Source organism: Lottia gigantea, assembly GCF_000327385.1.
Source record: "Lottia gigantea unplaced genomic scaffold LOTGIsca_53, whole genome shotgun sequence".
Taxonomy (NCBI): domain Eukaryota; kingdom Metazoa; phylum Mollusca; class Gastropoda; family Lottiidae; genus Lottia; species Lottia gigantea.
Genome location: NW_008709815.1, coordinates 1197203 through 1220115, shown reverse-complemented (window position 1 = coordinate 1220115; position 22913 = coordinate 1197203). Strand labels below are relative to the sequence as shown.

The 22913-nt window shown below is 34.9% G+C and overlaps 3 protein-coding genes across 3 annotated transcripts; 2 read left to right on the top strand and 1 right to left on the bottom strand.

Moving 5' to 3' along the window:
* Positions 1 to 181: 181 nt before the first annotated feature.
* On the top strand, positions 182 to 3531 carry LOTGIDRAFT_126319 (hypothetical protein; the record flags this gene model as incomplete). Its single annotated transcript, XM_009062805.1, has 8 exons — positions 182 to 262; positions 467 to 550; positions 970 to 1124; positions 1389 to 1512; positions 1702 to 1791; positions 2227 to 2360; positions 2900 to 3068; positions 3478 to 3531. The coding sequence occupies 8 exons, from the start codon at positions 182 to 184 to the stop codon at positions 3529 to 3531; spliced, it is 891 nt and encodes a 296-aa protein (XP_009061053.1).
* Positions 3532 to 6546: 3015 nt separating this feature from the next.
* On the top strand, positions 6547 to 8273 carry LOTGIDRAFT_165785 (hypothetical protein; the record flags this gene model as incomplete). The annotated part of the gene is made up of 3 exons (XM_009062804.1): positions 6547 to 7070; positions 7497 to 7582; positions 8041 to 8273. The coding sequence occupies 3 exons, from the start codon at positions 6547 to 6549 to the stop codon at positions 8271 to 8273; spliced, it is 843 nt and encodes a 280-aa protein (XP_009061052.1).
* A 4579-nt stretch (positions 8274 to 12852) lies between these two features.
* On the bottom strand, positions 12853 to 17851 carry LOTGIDRAFT_219437 (hypothetical protein). The gene is made up of 10 exons (XM_009062803.1): positions 17815 to 17851; positions 17211 to 17386; positions 16730 to 16858; positions 16423 to 16539; positions 15639 to 15786; positions 15089 to 15261; positions 14573 to 14675; positions 13974 to 14071; positions 13631 to 13785; positions 12853 to 13410 (listed from the first exon to the last, which is right to left on the bottom strand). Exons 1-10 carry the CDS (start codon positions 17828 to 17830, stop codon positions 13329 to 13331), a joined length of 1197 nt encoding a protein of 398 aa, XP_009061051.1. The 5' UTR covers positions 17831 to 17851; the 3' UTR covers positions 12853 to 13328.
* Between the last annotated feature and the right edge of the window lie 5062 nt (positions 17852 to 22913).

Here is a 22913-nt window from a genome sequence, read left to right as displayed (position 1 = left end):
TAGATGACTCCAAATAATTTGGTTCGACGCGTTGGTAATTTTATATTTTTAAAAATATTTTTAGTCCGAAACCTCTGAATTTTTGTTTCACGCACATAGCGCCATCTATGCAATGTTTACTTCCGGTTATAGATGCACATGTGTTTTAAAATAATAACAAGTATTTTAAAGAAAATTAGATATGACGCTTTTCAAAAAATTTAGTGGCGAATTATCTGACCCAGAGAGTAGTGACTCTGACAGTATCGATTCCGATGAAGAGGTTTTTAGTTTGTCTTTTTTTTTTTTGGTCAAAACAAATAGCCATCATGCCAATGTTACCGATCTTTGTACATAACTATTGGATACCCATCATATCAAATGAGAGAAATTGAAATGCATGAGGGGTGGGGGCAACACTGCTGAGACTTAAATAAAATACTAATAGATGTAACATGTTGAAGGAGATTAATCATTCATATTACAGTTGCAGAAGGCATTTGCTGAAGGCAAGTTAAAATCAGGTTTTGTCATAGAAGCTGCTCCTAAGAAACAGCTGATAAAGAATAAGGTTTGTAAAATTTATATTTGAAGCAGTAGAATTGTTTGAGTGGCTAAGTTAATAATAATTTGAACTTGACAATCAGTACATCATCATGTTAAGGTTTCTGCCAAATTTCAGGTGAACCAGAAGTTAGATTTGTTAGTATTAGAGACACAGATGAATATAGCATGTCTATCATGTATTTGACACCCCTCATATTTATATTAAACACTTCCAAACATGCATACTTTTAATGCCAATCAATATGAAACTGTCTATGTATCAGCACATTTGTATAAAAAGAGATGATTTCTGTTGCCTCTCAAATAACTAGGCTGTCCAGCCTTTTGTTACATGTAGCTGAAAGTGAATATTTATTAAATATTTGCCTGCTCAAGCTGGATATCATAAAGTAACAATTTATTTTTGAAATATTTTTATTGAAGATTGGGCTGTTACAAAAGTTAGATGAAATGAAAGTGAACTTAGATTGGATTGAGAGATTAGATATGGTTAATACACCAGCCAGAGTTCTACCCGGTATTGAAGAAGAGGATAGTCAACAAGATATTCATAATGATTTCAAACGAGAAATGACATTGTAAGTTTGGTGTTGTGATAATGAATTGAAAGTGATAATAGTCTAAATTGATGTATATTTTTGTTGAATTGTACAAGAACTAAGAGTAAAATTTGATAGAGTAGAAAGTGATATTGACAAGTGAAATTGAGCTCTACCAGCTGATAAGGCAAATATAGAAAGGGCTATATCTACTGATTGTGTGGAAGCCGCAGCCCCGTAAACAAGTGGCCCAGCCACTGGATTTTAATCAACTATATATTTAAGAAGTTTCTTTGTTTTCAGTTACAGACAGGCACAGTCAGCAGTTTTAGAAGCCTTACCTAAATTACATAAAGTAGGTTTAAAAACTAAAAGACCTGAAGATTATTTTGCTGAGATGGCCAAATCTGATGATCACATGAAAAGGGTAAGGTTGTGTTAAGGAATTTTTTCTTGTTGATTTAGTTGCAGCAATCATTAGAAAAAATATCAACTTGACAACTTGAGTTGTGAGATAAGATGACTAGAGTCATGAATAAGATTAAAATGATAACAGGTTACATGTAGTAGTTTGATGCATCTTCATCACTATTATTACAATTTTTCTATGTTTTAGGTACGAGAAAAATTGTTAGAAAAGCAACTTGGTATGGAAAGATCGGAAAAAGCTAAGAAATTAAGAGATTTACGTAAATATGGTAAACAGGTAAGAAAATAAATACAATTTTCCACAGTATTTTTAAGAAAAATTACAAATATCAGCTACAAATACTGTTGAAAGTCTTTTCCGATTATTTTTTAAGCAAATTAGAAAATTGGCTTCAAATGATATTGTAAGTCTTAGAAAATTTTCAGTTGATATAAATGGGCACATATTTTCATTTTGTACTTTATACCTACCATAGAAAGCAATTTTCAACCTAAATTTTTAATGTTTTTGTCAGGAAAAGTGATTTCAGATTAAAAGTAAACATATAAAGCCTAATATTTTTTATGATTTTAATTTGAAGACTGTTCTGTTTTAAAGGTAATATCCTGATTTTATTTTCACTATTTTTCTGTATGACTTTGTGGGGAAATTTACTAGTGATATACTTGTAATTATTCCAACTCTTCTGACCTATATCTTTTATTGATTTAGGTTCAAAAAGAAGTATTACAGAAGAGACAGAAAGAAAAAAGAGATATGCTGGAGGCTGTTAAGAAATATAGAAAAGGTCAGTTAAATTTTAAGACGTTCCTTCCATACAAATTTGAAAAATGCTCTGAAATGACGTCATATTGTGATGCTTTAGATTGCTGTATTCTAAAGCTCAAATTATTAAGCCTCCATGCATTGCACTGGAATTTATTTTGGTTATTGTTATGTTTGTAGGACAGAAAGATAAGTTAGATTTTTTGAACAATGATGATTTTGAAGAGAATGACAGAAATGGTAAACAGAATAAAAAGACCAAGAAGGGTGAAAAATATGCGTAAGTTACAAACTTTTCAGTATCAGCACACAATAACAATGTGATTGGAAAAACTCTGGTATCTTTTGAATTTTCTTTCATACAAAATGAGAATTTATTTAAGGCAGATATTACCAGTTCCATAAACTTTGTAGGGCAGGGTTGTTGAATTGGCTCTATTTTCCAGACCTAAGAGACTGGACAGCTCAAATGTCTGCAGATTTATATCCTTTGTAGGTTCCACACACCTAAGCACACCCAAAATATGTATCACTTTTCAAATACAACTTGCTCACACCTATAACCAGAGCAAAATCATTAGTATAACTGTTTATGTTTATATTATATATTATAATGCAGGCCCAATAAGAAAAGGATATATAAAAATGCTAAATTTGGTTTTGGTGGCCAGAAGAAAAGATCTAAAAGTAACACGAAAGAATCAGTCAATGATGTTAAACAATATGGAAGAAATTTTTCTAAAATTAAAAAATCTTCCAAAAAGGGTGGTTCAATGGTAAGTTATACAGTTATTGCAATTTATACTTGCAATCATCTATACTACTACAGAATCCTTTCAAAAATTTTCTCTGGGTTGTTTTCACCCCCTAGGGGTGTGGGACTAGGGTGTGGCCAACTAGTGTAGGAGAAGAATTAATTTTGAATTGAGAGAGCACCAAACATCATCACATGCTGGAAATGTGGATGAAACAAATTTTTCGGGGTGTGAAAGGTCCAGGTGATTGCTCCAGGGGTGTGAAGGCTGAAAAAGATTGGGAACCACTGTTTTAAACAGAGATCATAATAGTTTGACATTAAGAAGATGAGGTTTGTAGCTAGTTAGCAACCTGGAAACACTACCTTTTAGAGTTTAATGTTGATATGATTCGAGTAAATGTAAATTTCCTAACACTAAACATTATTCTTATATTTTCCAGAACAATAAAAGACTGGGTAAATCAAGACGACAAAATGTTAAAAGTAAGAAGTAGTAAAGAACAACATGACTATATACTGTATATATTTTGTACAAAGAATAAAAAAAGTTATGGAGAAATATTGTTGTCATATATGTCATCCATTGTCCCTTTATAAAGACTTTTGGCTTGGCACTTAATACAAGTCTTTATTCATTTTTATGCACCTACATAGAATTCTGGATGTATATTAGGCCCTACTGTTGCCTCCATTGCCCGTCCACATTACCACTTGAGATCTCGGTCATGTTCGAATTTAGTAATAATTGGATGAATCGTTTTGTAGTTATTGGCCATAATTTAATAAATATAAAGAGACAAGAAAGAGATTACAGCAAGGGCAGAGAAAAGGAGTGGGTGGGTGGGGGAGATGTGAATTCCTGTTTCTGAAACTAAGGTATGATTGGTCGAACGGAAAGTGAAGGTGCTCCTTTAACGACAAGATAACTTACTTTTAGTTAAAATTTTCATATATTGTAAGGGAGACATACGTATAGATTTTGATCTTTCTAAGCATGTTTCCTGTGTCCGACAAATGACCAAGCTTGGTTGAGTAGAGTGTCTGTTATAGACGTAAAAAAGGCACAATTTGGCATCCGAGAACATCAAAGTGACGCACTATTCGAACATTTTATGGTCGAGTGACAGGAAAACCATTCGTTCGTTTTGGGACCCATCTCCACCCACAGAAGCGTCGTTACGAAGGAGCACGCGTAGCGAATTTTATCCTTTGCATATTTGCACTGGATGACAGTAATTCAGTAAGATGCAAGAAGGTGCATTTCTTTCTATAATATTTCTGAGGGCACAACTGAAACGTTCTCATGCCGCTGTACTCTGGAATCGAATTCGCACCTACGGTCCGACCCCTTTTGAATAAATCCGCCCCCCCTCCCCCCTGCATTGAAAAAGCCCCCGATTTCACTAGTTCATAAGTATGCTATATGAAAACTCTGTACTTTAGTTTACAACAATTACCAGAAGCTCGGACTAACAGTGGCGTAATACGGAACCTAAAGATTTATTCAGTAACCGAAAATTGATCAATAAAGCTGACTAAAGACTCTCACTCTCTGCTGTAAGATGAATAAGGATAGAGGAGCCATGGTATTCAAGCTGGTCGATATCCATGAAGGAATCAAAATATTTCCACTCATCGATAGAAAACACATTTGGAAGCCTTATTACTGATCCAAGCCTTATCATTAAGAGTGTTTTAACAAATATTTTACATCGGCACCAAAAGGATAATGGTATATCTGTGTGATAATTACTAAAGAAGAGTTACATTCATTTACAGGAATAATTCCTCCATGATAATATTTTGGTTTTTAGTATTCTTAATTCATATCTGTAAGTAGTTTGTTATACAATGTATATATATGACGGAGATATTGTTATCACCGGAGATAATGTCCACAGCACTTGGACGTTTTAGCGGGCGATAACACACTTATCGAGATAACATCTTTGGAATATTCCTCCCAGAAATAATTTTTCTAGAACAATTAGCATAATCTCAGATGTTTTTGAATAACAGAATATGGAGCACCCATCTGATAGACCTCCATAAGTGAGCTATTTATGGATGTAAGAGCACCTAGAAATGAATATAGGTACATCCGGTATGGGATATGGGCCAGCCTATATACATATATATCTGGTAATTGGATATAGGACCCCTTTCACATGTAGGCCAACCGGTATATATATATGAGTCAACCTATTATGGATATAGGTCCCACCAGTATGGACATTTTCGATTTCCAACTGTCGAGGGATCTTTAACGTACACAGCCTGTAGCAAACGAAACCTCTGTTTATTGTCCCATCCGAACGACTAGACGCTCTTTCCATATCAGTCCCTCTTACCTCATTACTGACAGGGGGAAACTGGGTTGAAAAATTCGAAGGTATTATCTTCGAGTTATACCGGGATTAAACCCCGAACCTTCAGGTTAGCGAGCAAGCGTCTTACTCACTTAGCCACCGAGGCTCCCAATTTTATGATTAAACGCCATCAAGTATATGCATATGAGCTTCCTTATATGACTGTAGGCCAACCGGTAAATGGACATGGGCCAGTCTATTATGGATATAGGCCAGAGTGCATATTGATAGTTCACCCTTATGGATACATGGGCAAAGTAAGGAAAGTATGCAAAAATCCCGACCTATTATTAGATCCGTTTGAATAAGTTGTTACTGTTTAGGCTAAATTAACAATATTTTACATTACAGCATAATAGTTTGGTGGTTTCATCGCGATGCTCAAGACCTATTGAAGGTGCGTACATACATTTAAACTCTTACATATAACAGAACAAAATTCCTTAACTCTAACAAGATTTCGATTTCCATTATATTGTCCTCATTGCTGTATTACACTTAGAGATATTCCTTGTACAAATAGAGAAGGCAATGGTATATAAATGAGATATTAGCTGTGTAACGAGTATACAGACCAATTTCCCTAGAGTATTGACGCTAGACATTAATCTACTGGTCTCAACCATTAAACTGATAATAAATTCTCTTATATAGAACCTTAGTCCTTAAGCACTAAATAAAACTGATTTTAAAATCTAAATTACAGCTAGACATAGCTCTACTATTGATATTTTTTCTGCATTTCACGACTGAAATAAAATATTAACATTCAAGGCACACAGCTACAAATTGGTAGTTAAAAAACGATTTTTCCTATGACTAGAAAAACAAACAGACCAATTTTCCTCATTGGCTTCAGAAATATTAAGATACCAAAAATGATCATATATTGTCTGCAAGCTAATACAGCCAGTTCGAGCCCTCGAGTACACGTGTAGCCATTTTGTTTTCATTCTATTTGTCTAGGGCTTGAATTGGCTGTATAAGCTGACCAATTTTCCTCATTGGCTTCGTAGATAACTGCTTGCAGTTTTACAAGAATTTAATGAAAATACTTAATATTGTCTTCGGATATTTGTAGATTCAGATTTGATTCTCTTTCAGAAATATTAAGATACCAAAAATGATCATATACATATTATGCAAGAGATAAACCGATCTACAGATAGTAGTTGTAGAGATAGGGAACTATTGGATGTTCTGTTACAGAAAACAGACGAACCAAGGAGTGACAATGGTTCCAGAATAACAGCTCTATTAAACAGAACCAATGGAAATCTTAGCAGACCATCCAGTTTTTCAAGGCGAAGTTTGAACCTGTCGCATCCAAGTCTGGCAAGTGATTCCCACGTTTCAGTGGCGGAGCCGGCAGACAACAGTGCTGTCAAATTCCTCTACAGTTTGGCAGTTTTATGTTTGGCTTCGTTAATTCTTTCCGCATTATCATTCCAAGTTTTGATATCACTTGAGAGCTTGGAAGATGGGTTAAAGAACACTTCCGGTGATGGAATGCTCAATTCGTCCGCCATGTATTCTATAGTGTATGAAGCGACCACATCTTTAGCCACCCTTGTGATTGGACTCGATCTGAGCTGTCTAATGGTGTGTTCTATGCAATGTTTCTTTACTGCCAAAATTCTTCGCACCTATGAAGGATCTGAAAGGTATGATACCCATTGTGGTATAATCTTCACAATGTCACGCTATTACAAACTCAGTTTAACATCATTAAGGCCCCTTTCTTGTACTATTGAAATTGCAGCACAACAACTGGATTGTCTGCAAGCTAATACAGCCAGTTCGAGCCCTCGAGTACACGTGTAGCCATTTTGTTTTCATTCTATTTGTCTAGGGCTTGAATTGGCTGTATAAGCTGGCAGATGCTAGGGGCTGATTGGCTTTATTTGCAAAAGCACAATTAAAACCAATCCAAAGGTAAAACTTGCAGAGAATTAATGATCCACATGAGCAAACATCTAAACGTTCACAAATTTGTTGGAAACTAACTCTTGATGATTTTCTGAAAAAAATGGTCACAAACAATGATTTTTATCTCATCTCCATCGGAATTGTTGTTAAATATATTTCAGGGCTTTCAAGTACCTTAAAGAATGTTCCAGTAGTAGGTTTATAGCAGTGTTTAGTTTTTTCTTATCTATACCAGTTTATATGGTTGGTAAGTAAATTCTAGAATTTTTTTTTTTTTTGCTATTCATAACATTCGCGAAATTCGCGATTCAGAGTATCTTATCTGATTAGCTGTTACCAATGTTTCGTCAATATGTTGTTTTGGATTTTGGATTAAATACATAAGAAATTGTCAGAATTATCGCGCAAAGGCTGTTAGTTTGGGTTTGGATTATATTCAGTTGCAATTTTACTAATACTTGACAAATTATTGCCGGAAGTAAAGAGGCAGACCCAAGAATACACAACGAAATCAACCATCATATCCGAGACCGATTCAGCTTTACGGAAACTACCAAGAATTGACCTAAATTCTTTATTGAGACAGATGCAGAAACTGCCGAAGATTGCCCAATAAACGAATCGCTTTTTTCTTAGACGAGGTATAAATTTAGTGTACGGAAACTATAATGAGAGGAATGCTGCAATTACTATTTTATATTTCAGCTTTGGCTTTGTACATTTTAATGAAATTTAGATCAACAGCAGCTTTATCATGTATCATCATACTGTGTATCTGTGTGTTGTTTTGTGTTTTGAGTGTCATGCAGAACATCTACCATTGGAGAGTTGAAAAGAGTCGGTCAGACGAAGGGCTTCCTGTTTACGACGGTCATGTTTCGAGCGGAAGAACTGTTTCCATGGCAGTAAATAGACATGAATTATCTACCCTTGTATAATTCCTGTCAAATATAATAAATAGAAATGAATTAATCCAGATTAGACTTATTCATTTTATTGTCGGTTATGTCCACACTAGCTCAATATGGACAAAATTTGCCCTCGCATAATATTATAGGTCCTAAAATTGGGTAACAATCCTGCCTAAAAAAACCACACAAATGGATAGATCGCTTGGATCCCAAACGGACACTAAAGTGACAATCATTAGAGAATATAAAAACTTTAAAAAAAAGTTATAATATAATAGGCCTATATATTGTGATAGGTATGCTTGCCAGGCAATGCGCACAAGTTTCATCAAACCGGATATGAACTCTGGCATAGATCGTACCAACAATCCGATTTTGAGGCTTCTAGGTATTGTGGGCAATATTAAAGACATTTTTTCGAAACGTCGGCATATTCGAACTCCTTCAAGATCTAATCGTTCGTCATGTCCATTGCAAGTTAAGTAGTAATGGGTTTAAAAGTAAAGTGTCCCGACTGATGGAGCTAGAGTGCGTTCGTACGCCCACATTCTTATGTAGGCGTATACAATTTTTAGTATAGTAGCTTATTATCCAATCATTAAAAGAACCGATGCGAGTGGAATGTTATAAATGAAATTGATGTCATTGTCTGCGATATCAGCTTTAGCTATATAGCTCGGACGTTAACTTATCTTACTGTTAACGAAGGCCGTACGTGTGATCGGTGTCTTCTACTATCACGAAAACAAAATACGGGTAAGTTAAAATCTATTTGAACAACCTTTTTTCCATTTTTTCTCTCAGGATTGCATTACCCCCATTCCCCCTATAAATCCTAACTATTTAGAGATTTTCCTCTTAGGATTTAATTGCACTCTTTTTCATGTCGGAGATATAGCCTGGCTGAAAAAAAACCACATAAATTCTAATTATCCGAAAATTTTATGCTAGACTACAAAGCACCTCATTAGGCTACCTCCAAATTTCACAATATTCCCCACGTTGAAAACTCTTGTATCTAACTATGGTGCCATTGAAAAAAAGATAAGAAATAAAGGGGTTTTTTTTAAATTGAAAAGCGAAATTTATAGGCTGCATTAACTTTTGTTTGAATGGAATTCCACGAAGACTAAAACCCGTTTCCATTTAGTTGTCTTCTCAAAATAATTTTAGAAGATAGATGTAGGTCTCGAAACAGAGAGCTACGAAGTAGGCCATGTATTCTCGAAACGATCTTAGAACTAGGATGTCCTAGATTCTTATCTTCTAACAGTGATTCTAGGACATCCTAGCGCTAAGATCGTTTCGAGAATACGTGGTCTGGATTTCCCAACCGCTTCCCTTAAAATTTCGCATTGTCTTGTAACATTTTGCTTTACAATACAAATCTGAAATTAAGGAGCTAATAATTGTTCTGATTTAAGAAATAAACGTCATGGTAAACTATTTTATGTAAGGTAATATAATAGAATTATTCATTAGGAGGAAACATTAATTCCTAATTATCAAATTATTGTAAATATACGAAGAATAATTTTTCAATCTGAAGAGTAAAAAAATGAAAATGAAATCAATGGAGTTTTACGTCCTACTTGTCTGCAACATATCTGAAAAGTAATACGGTAACTTAGATTAAGTTCTCTCGGTTGGTAGTGTACAATTAGACAACTTGGAGACATTTTTACATTCACAAACCTAAACGTAACAGGTAAAAGGTTAGTTTAGTTTGGAATATCTTCACAATGTCAAATCAAGCTATCACCTTTCATGATTCACATAAATGTTGCGATTTAATTGGATTGTAAGTTAGCGAATACAGCCAATAAGAGGGATCGACAGAAAATCTTTAAACATATGCCATATTGTTGACAGCCTTTCTCTTGAGAGATCTGATTGGCTGTGTTCGCTGGAGTACAATCCAATCTAGTCGCTACAATCCGTGACACAAGAAAGGTGCAGTCGAGGTATAACTATACGAAATTCGTAATAGATTGATATTGTGAAGTTTTGGTGGGAGAAAGTTGTCTAAACATGAATATAGAATCGCGATTTCCTTTTCAAAAATCCTAATTTAAGAAGGAAAATATGTTTTTCTCGTATGCTATCAGGTCTTCTTTCCTGTTAAAAACAACGACAGTAATTTAGATCTTCCTGTTGAAAAAATAACTCATGAAAACGAACAATTACTTCTACAACGGATGTAGTCGTACAGTATCTTCTACAATCAGAGAAAGAAGTACAGAAGTACAAACAGTGTAAATTTGCATAAAATAATGTTAATACCGAACTGTATGCTGAAGATTCTCGATACGCTTTTAAAATTGTAGGCAAACTGGACGTCGAATTTTCTTTTGTAAAATAAAATAAATAACTGAAAATCAACTCCATAAAATTTCAGTAGAAAACTTAAATTTTCGTTTCAAACCGAAATTAGTTCTCTTTTCGTATTGCTTTCCTTCTGTTTTCAGATTAAAAATGGGTTCAACTGAATCGAAGACCTTTTATAAAGTCACCCATAACAAGCTTCGTTTGTCTGATCATCTGAAGCAAACTAAAAGAAAAGACAGAGTCGCTATTGGTTATTAAACCCAGCATCGTCAATAAACAAATTCAGAGTTCAAATGAGTTTTATCTCCAAAATGAGAAAAGTGATTCCGCCTAATTCTGTAACAACAGAAAGAGGAGACCTTATCGGTAGTTACTTACAAGATGACAAGAACGAAGCATAGGCTTAACTTATGGAAAAGTCTTGCTGGAACTAAATGAAACAGTTAAATGGGTTGTAAAGAGGTTGTTTAAAAGCATTACGTCTAGAACAATTTGGACTATTTCAATTTTCAAAGAGATAGTGACGTCATAAAACGCAAAGTTTTTGTGTAATTGCAGGAGCCACAAACATCTGATTGAAAATGGAATGGTGCAAATAGATTTTTTTAAATTTTATGTGAACGATTGTTTTAACATCTCAATACAAATAACTCTGTTGGCCTTCCTAATTTTTTTTTTAAAATTCCATCGCCATCACGTTGCATAAAGGAGAAAAAAAAACAAATATTGGTCAGATGTCGGCTTACATCATACTGCTTTTAAAGTGAACGTAAAAGTTTAATTCTAAAATTTGGCAAAGAAGAGTGCGTATTCGACTATAATACGATAAATCCATAAAACTTCGTAATTATTGAAAAACGCTCAAAGAATACTTGTAGTTTTATGGGTGATTAAGGCTAAATAGTTTGTCTAAAATAAATCAATTAATGAAAATAGCCAGTAAAAACAATTATCCAAAATTGTTAAAACAAGTATGTATGTAAGTACTATATTCATGTGTGATTATTTGTATCGGCAATGTTATCTGGCATTGTTATCTATCGTTATGTTTATTGAATAAATTTATTTCGTCTTGAAAACCAACCGCAAGAGGTCGAATTGAAATAAACTATTCCCTTACTATGGTGTTATTGTGGTGAGATATAATATGACGTTCTTTATGGTGCATGTGGCTTCTGTTTCTTTATAATTTTAATGATTCTTTGTCTGTAGACAATATATCAGACTACGTATAATGTATCATTCCGACTTGAATTATCTATTAATGAATTAACTGAGATTTCATAAGACCAACCAGTCACCAGTTAAAGGGCAGTAATGACGTATATGGAAATTTTCTCAGTGCACCTCTATGTCAACAATGACGTATTAACATTGATAGTATCTACTTGGAAAATTCCCTTATTGAACCTCTATGTCAACAATGACGTATTAACATTGATAGTATCTACATGGAAAATTCCCTCATTGCACCTCTATGTCAACAATGACGTATTAACATTGATAGTATCTTCATGGAAAATTCCCTCATTGCACCTCTATATCAACAATGACATATTAACATTGATAGTATCTACATGGAAAATTCCCTTATTGCACCTCTATGTCAATAATGACGTATTAACATTGATAGTATCTGCATGAACAAATTCCTTATTGCACCCCTATATCAACAATGACATAACATTAACAATTACACAGCATTGATAGTATCTGTATAAGAGATCCATTTCATGACACCAATATATTAAGAATAACATATTAACATTGATAGTATCTGCATGGAAAATTTCCTTATTGCACCTCTATATCAACAATGACATAATATTAACAATTACATAGCATTGATAGCATCTGTATAAGAGATCCATTTCATGACACCAATATATCAACAATGGCATATTAACATTGATAGTATCTGCATGAAAAATTCCCTTACTGCACCTCTTTGTCAACAATGACATATTATATGAACATTGATAGTATCTTCATGAAAAATTCCCTCATTGCACCTCTATATATTAACAATTGCACAGCATTGATAGCATCTGTAAAAGCGATCCATTACATGACACCACTATATCAACATTGATAGTATCTGAATAAGAGATCCATTTCATCACCCCAGTATATCAACAATGACATTAACATTGGAAGTATCTGTTTGAGAGATTCCCTCAATTTACCACTATATCAACAATGAAATTAACAATGAGAGAATGTGAATAAGAGAATTCCCTTAAATGCAACTGTAAAAGGGGGAAATCAAGAGAAAAGTCTAGTTTATATAAATTATATTATTACAAAATTTGATAATAACAATAACAATAATTGTCATGAACCATAAATATTATAGTACCATCAATTTATTTGTGTAGATCCAGGGACGATTTAATTCATAAACATGATCAATTGATCAGTCCACTTTATCATGAGGTAAATTAATTGTCATTTCAATAATACAAGTTAGAAATATATTAACCACCTAACAACTTAAACTACCTAAAGTAATAATGGACTGTTTATGTTTTGAAACCTCCGCTCCCTGTACATGCACAAATAATTTTGCTGGACTATACATGGCTAAAACGGTCAAGAACTGGAACTATAATTATAACAGGAGAAAGGTGACAAATGATTTCTCAATTTTATATTTGGCACATCGCATCTACGTTTAAATTTCTCAAGACTTTTTCGATAAGAGCATATTCAATGTAGTTTAAGTGTTAATTCCTAACTTTCTGTTCTGTTATTTTATACCCGTTCTAGAATAACAGCAATACCTTGTCCACCACCAATACAGGCTGTTCCTAAACCATATTTACCATTGATTCTCCTAAAATATACAACATAGGGCTTATGAGTCTTGGATATTATAATAAACAATTTCATGTTTCGTCAAAATACATCAATTGTGCCACCAACGAGCAATTGTGGACAGATGGACATGGGTGCATCCAATATATGCTGCAGGCATTGAAACAATCTACCAGCTGAAATAGATCAATATATCACTTTTTCCTTTGCAGCTTTCCAAAAAATTCCATTTTCCTTACCGTAGTTGATGTGTTAAATGAGCAGTAATTCTAGCACCAGATGCACCTAGTGGATGACCTAAAGCTATAGCTCCACCACAAGTATTAGTAATATCTATATTTAATCCTAATTCTTTCACCACAGCTAAAAACTGAGGTGCAAAAGCTTCATTAACCTGAAAGACAAACAAATAAACCATAGTATTTCTCTATGTTCTATTTTAGTCCTATAAATTATCACAGAATGGTTTCCATGTCAACATACTCCAACCATGGCTGGTAAAGTAAGAGTTTGCAAATTGACCGACATTGAGAAACTCAGTTGCCATGTGGCATCATGTGTAATTCATAAGTTTGCACTCACCTCTACAAGATCCATATTTTTCAAATCCACACCACCAGCTTTCAATGCTGCTCTAGAAGATGGAGCTGGTCCAATACCCATGATACTAGGGTCACAACCTACAGAAAAAAATCAAAAATAATACTTTAAGCATGATTTTGCATCAGCTCCTCAGAAACTTTTGTATATATCTACCATGTTTCACTTCAGCAGGTTAACCTGGTATTAAGGACTGGTATTCATTAAAATTATTCATGATTTCAGGTGTTTTCAAACCAGCCAATCTACATGCGTTTACATAATGTTTGTTTTGTAAATATTAACACAAATTCAGTGCCTCATTAAGCTATTTGGATAAAGTATGTCCAATCTATGGCATTATAGGGCCAAGTCAAATATAAGATCTCAAGATAAAGCACAAGGCACTGTACAGATGGCAGATGAACAGACAGGAGGACAAATTATGCCAAAACATCAAGACAAGCAAATCACAAAAGATACAACAAAAATTGAGCCATAAGTAAATTTTGTTACTCTCATTTCTAAAAAGTTGAAAGAAAAACATAAAAATCAATATGAACAAGTTAGAGTTCTTCCGATATATACAACATTAATTTTACCTGATATGCCATAAGAAACAAGTCTAGCTAATGGAGTTAAATTATGTTTTTTAACTGCAGCTTCACTAGCTAATATCAAGGCACCTGCACCATCACAAACACCCTGAAATAGATACCATTTCACATTATGTCAACAAAAACTTAAATCCCCAGGTTAGCAAGCAAAGATCCTATTCACTGAGCCACCCAAAAGAGAAACAGCACTTTTGACATAGTGGTCATGTGAAATCAAAAGGGATTGTAAAGACGTTTTCAAAATCTATGTCTATCAAGGACACTGATAAACTCTGTTTTAAAATTTCGTATTTGTCTAAAAAAGTTCACGGATATTGACATATATTGTCAACACTTACGTCAATCCGTCTCAGCACATTTCCACTAAAAGAATCTACTATTTTCAACAGATTGAGAAAAAAAAGTTTCTTAAATGCAGACCAAGCCTGAATGAAAGATTTTCCATTCATTACCAATTACAAAGCAAGAGAAATCAGGGTGTTAAGTGAAAAGAAACTGCACAGAGGCATTTCCAGCTGAAACTGTACCATCTTTTTTAAACACAGGTGCTAACTTGGCTAACTTTTCTACTGGTGTCACTCTAGGATGTTCATCAACTTCAAATACTTCTTCCCCTTTTCTACCCTTCACTTTCACAGGAGTAATCTCATCTTTGAAATATCCATTTTCATTAGCTGAAAAATAAATGAAGTCAATATATAAATACGAAATCAAAACTTGTCAAAATATTTGATGTACTAGTGCTCACTTTCAGTTATCCATAGCTCAAGTCCAATTCTCTACAAAACAGGCCGAAAGCATAGACTAATGTCAAGAGTGCCCTGCAAGAACATTACACAGTTTTGTTGTGAAATGTCCAGTTTCCTTTGTTAGAGTGATATGAGAATAAAATTTCCATAAAGGCAAAGGCCTAGGTCACAAAGTTAGAACAATATATTCCTAAGAACTGTTGTTGATTAAGTAGTATCTTGTTTTTACTCCATTCACGAACTCTGGCATAGTTCCCATTTCATCCCTTGTTGAACAAATGGACCATGCCATAAAAACTCACCTTTAATCCAATTGGTCTGTGTTCTAAAGGCATATTCATCACAATCTTGTCTGCTAATGTTATATTTCTGAGCTAGATTTTCAGCTGTTATACCCATTGGTAGTTTAATATACTGATCTGTCAAACCTGCCCATAGTGTATCTTCAAGCTGAAACAGACATTACTCTTCAGTAGAACTGAAACAGATATTACCATCAGTTGGTCTGAAACAGACACGGCTTATCAGTGGGACTGAAACAAATATTGCTCAACTGTCGCTTTGAAACAGACACTCATCAGTTGGGCTGCAACAGACATTATTCATCAGTGGGACTGAAACAAACATTGCCCAACAGTCAGGTTGAAACAGACAACTCATCAGTGGGGCTGAAACAGGCATCACTCATCAAAATACCTAAAGAGACAGTAGAGTTGAAACAGACATTACTCATCAGAGAAGACTAAAACAGGCATTAATTCATCAATTGGGATGAAACAGACCTTACTCATCAGTTTGGCTGAAAACTCACTGTTGTAAATAAACACCTTTATTACAAATACAGTTTGATTAAGAAGATACATAGTTATGAATAGCATACTTTGAGAATTTTTTTAGGTACAATTTATGATGTTTTTGATATGAAAATTTGCATACTGTTCTTTAAGGAATACTACTTCTTAAAATGAGCATACCATTTAAATTCTTAGACCTGACTAATCAGATTCATCAGATTGTACAGGAATTCTGTCACCTGGTAAGTCTACTGATGAATATACTCATATATACTAAATTTCCTTATGTTACCTTGAGGTCTGTTCCTAACTTGGTACCAAATCTGATGTTTCTGACAGCATATGGGGCTTGACTCATATTTTCTGATCCACCAACTAAAACAATATCACATTCTCCCAGTTCTATTTCCTACAAAAGCAAAACATGACATAAACATAAATAGGCATTATAATGTAACTTGATTCTCAGTCAAAATTACAAGCTATGTTTAAATGAATGCAGTTTCAGATATTTTTTATCCCCTAACAAGAATTGATATATTTTCTGATAGCTTCTTGCCTATGACATTTCAAAAATCAATGAGGTAAAAGAAACCAACCTGTGCCCCATTGACAACGGCCTGAAAGCCTGAGCCACATAATCTATTAACAGTTAAGGCTGGTGTTTCTACTGATAAACCACACTTCAATCCAACATGTCGTGCAATATAAGCTGCATCACTGGAAGACTATAAAATAATGAGAGAGTATAGCAATTATAACAGTGTTAGAAAATTTGATTTAGAAAGGATTCAATTTGTCAGCTACCAGTTCGTCCTCATTTAGGTTGGAAATGACATGAAATGAAGTTTTTTTGTCCTGCTTTTCTACTTCTTAGACTGATAAAAATTCGAGGGAAATCTTGAAGAAGATCTGCAACTGTATCAGGATGAAAAAACCAGGTTGAAAATCATCTCTGGAGAGAACACATGGTTGCAATGGATAGCGAGCTAGTGTGTCGCTCTCAACTTAATTGCACATTCAATATAAAATTCCACAATAAAGACATAAGCTTACACTTAATAATAAACTTAGACCTACCTGAATAACGTTACCAAACGTAACAGAGTTAATAAGTTCTGGTTTTAGATTAATACTTTCTATAGCACTCTTAGAAGCCAAGGCAGCTAGGTCAGTTGAAGACAACCCTGCCAATTTACCTCCATAGGTACCGAAAGCAGTTCTTTTAGCAGCTACTATAAACACACCCTTTACAGCTTAAAAGAAAAAGACTGAAAGTAACAACAGTTAATATGCAACTGCAGAGTTACTTTTTTCAGGGAGTATAGGACCTACATGTGCCCATGTGGTTTTTTGCAGGATCTTCCATTTCTAGAAGTTTTTTTCCCTTTTCCATAGCATTTATCAAAATTACCTGAACATACACTTTTACTGTAGGTTTTGGTCCCTAGTCATTATAGACATGACATAACATAGTTCAGTCCAAAGTCCAAGTTCCAAAATTCATTAGGAAAAAGTTTGCAACAACTCAAGACTCCACATCACGACGAATTCCGATATTTGTTTGGCTATATGGCAACAGTGTCTGGATTTAAATGGTTGAATAACCGTAAAACCATCCGTGACATTGTTTTTAAGAAAGATTTTCAGATTATTTTCTCAAAAAATCAAATTTTAAGCTTACCTCTCGACAGCGCCATGTTGTTTTTAGGTGACCTTCACCTTCAATTGTTGGGGTTAAGTCGGGTTCTTTGGTCCGATTGGGCAAATAATTCGTTCTGTTCTTTTTCTCATTTCGTAACGATTTTTGGTTTCGCTCATAGAGTTATATAATTATATAGTTTATATATTATTATATGGTCTTGCCACTTCGTTTTAGATAGCCTAATATGCATCCACAATTCCAAGAAATCACAAGACTATTCGGTAAAACAAGTTGGGGAGAATGGGGGTAAATGGTTTTCCTTCACTTTACGTTTAATAAAGTAACTAGAACCACCTTTTGATACTGTATGATTTTTCAAAATATTAAAACAAACTTTAGGTGTACATGCATTGAATAAAAGGGAACAACACTATAAACTATATCATTAAGGCGGCAGTAGGCTAAAATGCCTTACGAAACGTATCCCAGGGTTAATAACGACTTAAAATCTATCCAGTTTAATCTCAACAAATTAATCTTTGCCATCCAAACTATTAGATCATTAAAATCAGTCTTCTGTTGCCAAATAAAATGTATTTTAAACAAAGAAGGTTTAATAATTTAAAGAAAGCATGTACAGGTATCGCCCGTTCCACTTCTGGCTTCTAACGACATCAATCGAACGATACGAAACCGGATAGGCTATGTCTCATTAAAAATTAACCCTTCTTTATTCTGTCTCTGTCATTTTGAATTATGTATGGCGTTCATCTAGTTTTTCCGTTTTTAACGAGCAAAACTCTCCAATTGAGCGCCCCGAAGATAATTATAGTAGGCTAATAACTGGCGTTGGTCGATCGGCTGATTAATTTTAAACAATGCGTAATTTGAGACGCAAAGTAACAAAGTTACCACACTATCAATATATACCTATAGGACCCACTTCTTTCTTATACAGTGGTAGGCCTAGTATCGTATCGAAATATCAAGCTCTGTTCACATTGTTAAAATTATAGGCAGATTGGCTTTTTATTCCATTCTTTTGTTGGTACTTCTCTCGATATCTGAAATTATTGTTTCGATCAAATTGTGTAATGTATGGCCATGATTGTTTTCATTCTACGTTCATCAAAACAAAATCTGTAAACCAATGACGCATCGTAACTTGGACAGACAGCAGTGGGAATGGACCCTTAATTAAGCTTTGTGACATATTGAAACATTGTTCACGATTTTGGGCTATAGGATATAAAAGAAGCAATATTGTGGATCTGATGGAATACCTTACACGATACACGGAATTCAAACGATTTAAGAGGCGACAGAAGAAAGGTACGTTCGGCATAATATCAAACATAATTCCTGGTCGCTTTGAAATAGGTGCAGGTCTACAGTAGATCACAATTATTTTTTTTACTGTGTTGTAAAACGTGTACTCTAACTAAACTGAGACATCATATCACCAACGAAAATCTCAGGGGATGTTAATAAACGAAAAACGTCGAGGGAGAGTTAAAGTTACGACACACTGAATAAGATGGTTTCAAGCTAGTCTAGGAATTTGAGATGGATCCTGGATCCATTGATAGGTCTAGAGATAATAGACTAAATTGTTCCCCGCTCAATAATCAAAGATACAAGAAAGTAAAAGTAATTGAAATTTTTGGATGAATAAGTTTTATAGCCTGGTAGTCTGGCAGGCATATCTTAATAATTCAAATGAGGTTCAGCTAATTCGATTGTTTCGACATTTCATTGTGACGTAATGAAACTAGAAAATGTTTTACTTATAAGATATGGATCACTTGATAAAATCAAACTGTGCCGTGAAACTTGTAATATGGAAAAATCTTTATGAGAGCCCTTTGGCAGGGGCGGGCTCTGCTGAAAGTAAGTGTAGAGATCAGATGTGACCAGAATAAATTTGGTTGTGGGTTTTAATCTCAGTTGACAGGAGGGGTAAAACAGGTCATCTTCACTCACAATTGGAAAGGTCAATAACAAGAGGTTTGGCCAAGGACCAGCTGGTAGAAAAGAACCTTCGTGAACTTAAGTTGTCATCTGGCTAATCAGAGGATCTCACCGGATCGGTTGCAATCGATGTGAACAAAAGACTACTGGTAACTGCGAACAATTGGTTTAGGTGATAGCAAAATATTCTGACCACTTAGTTTGACGACAAGAAAGCATAACGTGAGCAAGATAGCAAATGGTATTTTCATACTTTTCATTCATTTTCATTTCAGAAACTCGCATAAGAAATGAGGCCAGTAAACAACTAAGTCACCAATCACCTGTATATTCTAAAAAGGGATGCTTCAGATATTCAGCTGGTCACAACAAACAAGGGTATCCCTGGACCCAACCTCATTTTTCTACCAAGCTTTCCAAGAGAACAAACGATGATTCATCACAAACGATCCTACCATCAATAGAAACAAAACAGAAACCTTTTGCAAAATATGCAACAGTAAAGACCACCACAGAGGTTCCAAAGGTTTCGGAAGAACAAGAAAAGTCAAACAGCCACATTATGTTACGTCGACCAACAACTATGATTCCTCCTCCTATTTTAGTGAGTGAAGATAGTTTTAAGTCATTGGCCAATTCTACACAACTGCGACCCATTATCATTGACGAATCGCAGGCGAAAACGTTTGAGTTTTATAGAACTCATTATCCACTGTTATTAGAAAAATCCATTGGCGAAGATCGCGAGAAAATCTTTAACAAACGGAACATCATTCGTGATACACCAGAACAAGTTGCTCAGAAACGGAGTAAATATGTCCATGAGAGACTGGAAGGTCTTCATCGAGATTTGCAGATCTTGGAAGAGGAGATGACTGATGGTAAATTTCGTACCGAACTTCGAAGAAAAATTTATGATCCTAGAGTATGGCCATGGAACAAGAAACGTTACATTCAACCCATCGATTTTTATGATGATTGAAACAATCATTTCAAGTTGCTCCGACAATCAAAGCAGTCATCCAGGAATGATTCGATTTACGTAATATTGAAATACGTAGCATAAAAGGGTTTCTATACATGGCGATTTTCAGCGAAATTTTTACATTGCCACCTCGGCCTCTGCCTTTTAAAGTACAACTTTCGTCAACTTTTTTACAACTGTACATAGATTTTCTAAAATAAGTAAAAATGATTTCTAGAGAAAATTCCTTAGAATTAGAATTTTTCTAACAAAAACTTTTTGAGTAAGAAATGAGAAAATGGGGTTTTGGTACAGAATTGAAACTAAAATCTTTTTTATTTTCATATATGTGTCTTAAAATTTCAAATTGAAGAGTTGCTTTTTTATAGAAAAAAAATGATTATAGGAAAGTACCGAATTTTGTTTAATTTAACATGTTTATTTGTCAATGACGGATTTCAATTTATATATAGCAATGATAATTATTTATTAATATCAATTTCATATAATAAAGATTACTGAAATAAAACAGCTTGATTACTAATTAGCAAGGTGATTAATTAGGCTTAATGATTCCATTAATCTATACAGTATCTGATTGACCAATTAACAATCATGGCGGAAAAGGCTAATCCCTCTCGATATTGAGTCTACGAAAACATATTTTGCATTGGCTTTGATCCCGAGGGTTTCTCCGTGTGCAATATAAACATGGGAATACCAAAGGATAAGCGGACATGTTTGATAATGGTTTCCCAGAATGGTTTTGGACTCTGCCGATGCCACCATGAAAGGGATGCCGAAAAGGTATATATATTTTTTGAGCATTCCTCATCATACCATCCTCGGTTACTCAACTTGAGCACACCTAACCATCCAATTATTTACCGTGACAATACGTTATGGATTTTCGTCAGCAAACAGCCGACCTCGCTCCCAAAACCAATTATTGTGGTTTGTCAGCTATCCCTATTGATGGTCACACGTTTCAGCTTGTCAATCTGACACCCGCTCATAGCTCAAGTGGTAAGCAAGGATTCTTTTCAATTTCTGTGTCTGCGGACACAGCAGTGTATTCTTTGCATCAGTCAGCACCAGCCTCCTTTGCCTCTCATCTGACCAGCACCATTGAGCACCAATTTAATCTTTCATATATATACATTATAGATAGGGACGTTGTTTGTGCTTTTGAACCCCGATACATAACATGCGATTGAATAATTAATTTACTTTTTCAGACTACCAGAATGGTTCACATCCAACTCCGCCCGCTACACCAAAAATCCGCCTCTTCTCGGATACGTTTTTAGCTATGTTGTCTGCGTCCATGGATTCCAATTCTGAACCACCAACTACACCAGACCTGGCATCTTTAACTGATCCATTCCAGTCACCTCTTACAGCCACCAATTCCTCTACTTCATCCATAAATTTTTCATTAGATGGTTCCTTTATTGTTGAAAGTCGTCCGCTTAATGATTCCTTTTCCTTTCCTGATAGTTTTGGAACCCGATCGACCAGGAATGCTTCTTCTATATTATCTTCCGTACCACATGATAGTCCCCTCTCAAATCATCCATATTTTACAGCATTGTGTGATGTTCTCCATACGGATTTAGAACTGAAGAAGATGGTCACCACGAAACCGAACATCGCTGACATGGAAAAGAAACTCTATGATCAGTTACAACTTCTCGAGGCAGTGAATCCTTATCAAGTGACAACTATACGTACCATGTACCAGTACCAGACCGCTGCCAACGAACAGGAACGTTTCGCTGCTTTATCAAAGAATAGTCGTGATATTTACTACAGTGATCTTCTCAACAACCACTACGACGACCAAAGAGTTCAAATCATCAACCGTGTCCATCAAAGTGTACAATTACTGTGTCAGTCTCTAGTGAGTTATCCTATTCACAGCGTCATCAACAATGCCATTTATTTGGAACCGTCTACCACACCATGTACATCAACACCTTTTAAGATGGGTGCACCTACGCCAATTCCAACAGCCTCGGTTGCTGTTCAATCTCAAGCCAGATGTTTGTCGTCTCCTGGTTTGATTAACCTAATTCAAGCTTCCCCAACACCGAAAAACACCAGTCCATCGACCACCAGTTCCATTGTTCCTAATCAAGTGATTACCACTACCACCAGTTCCATACCCGTAACCCCACCTGTGACAAACTCATCGATCGCT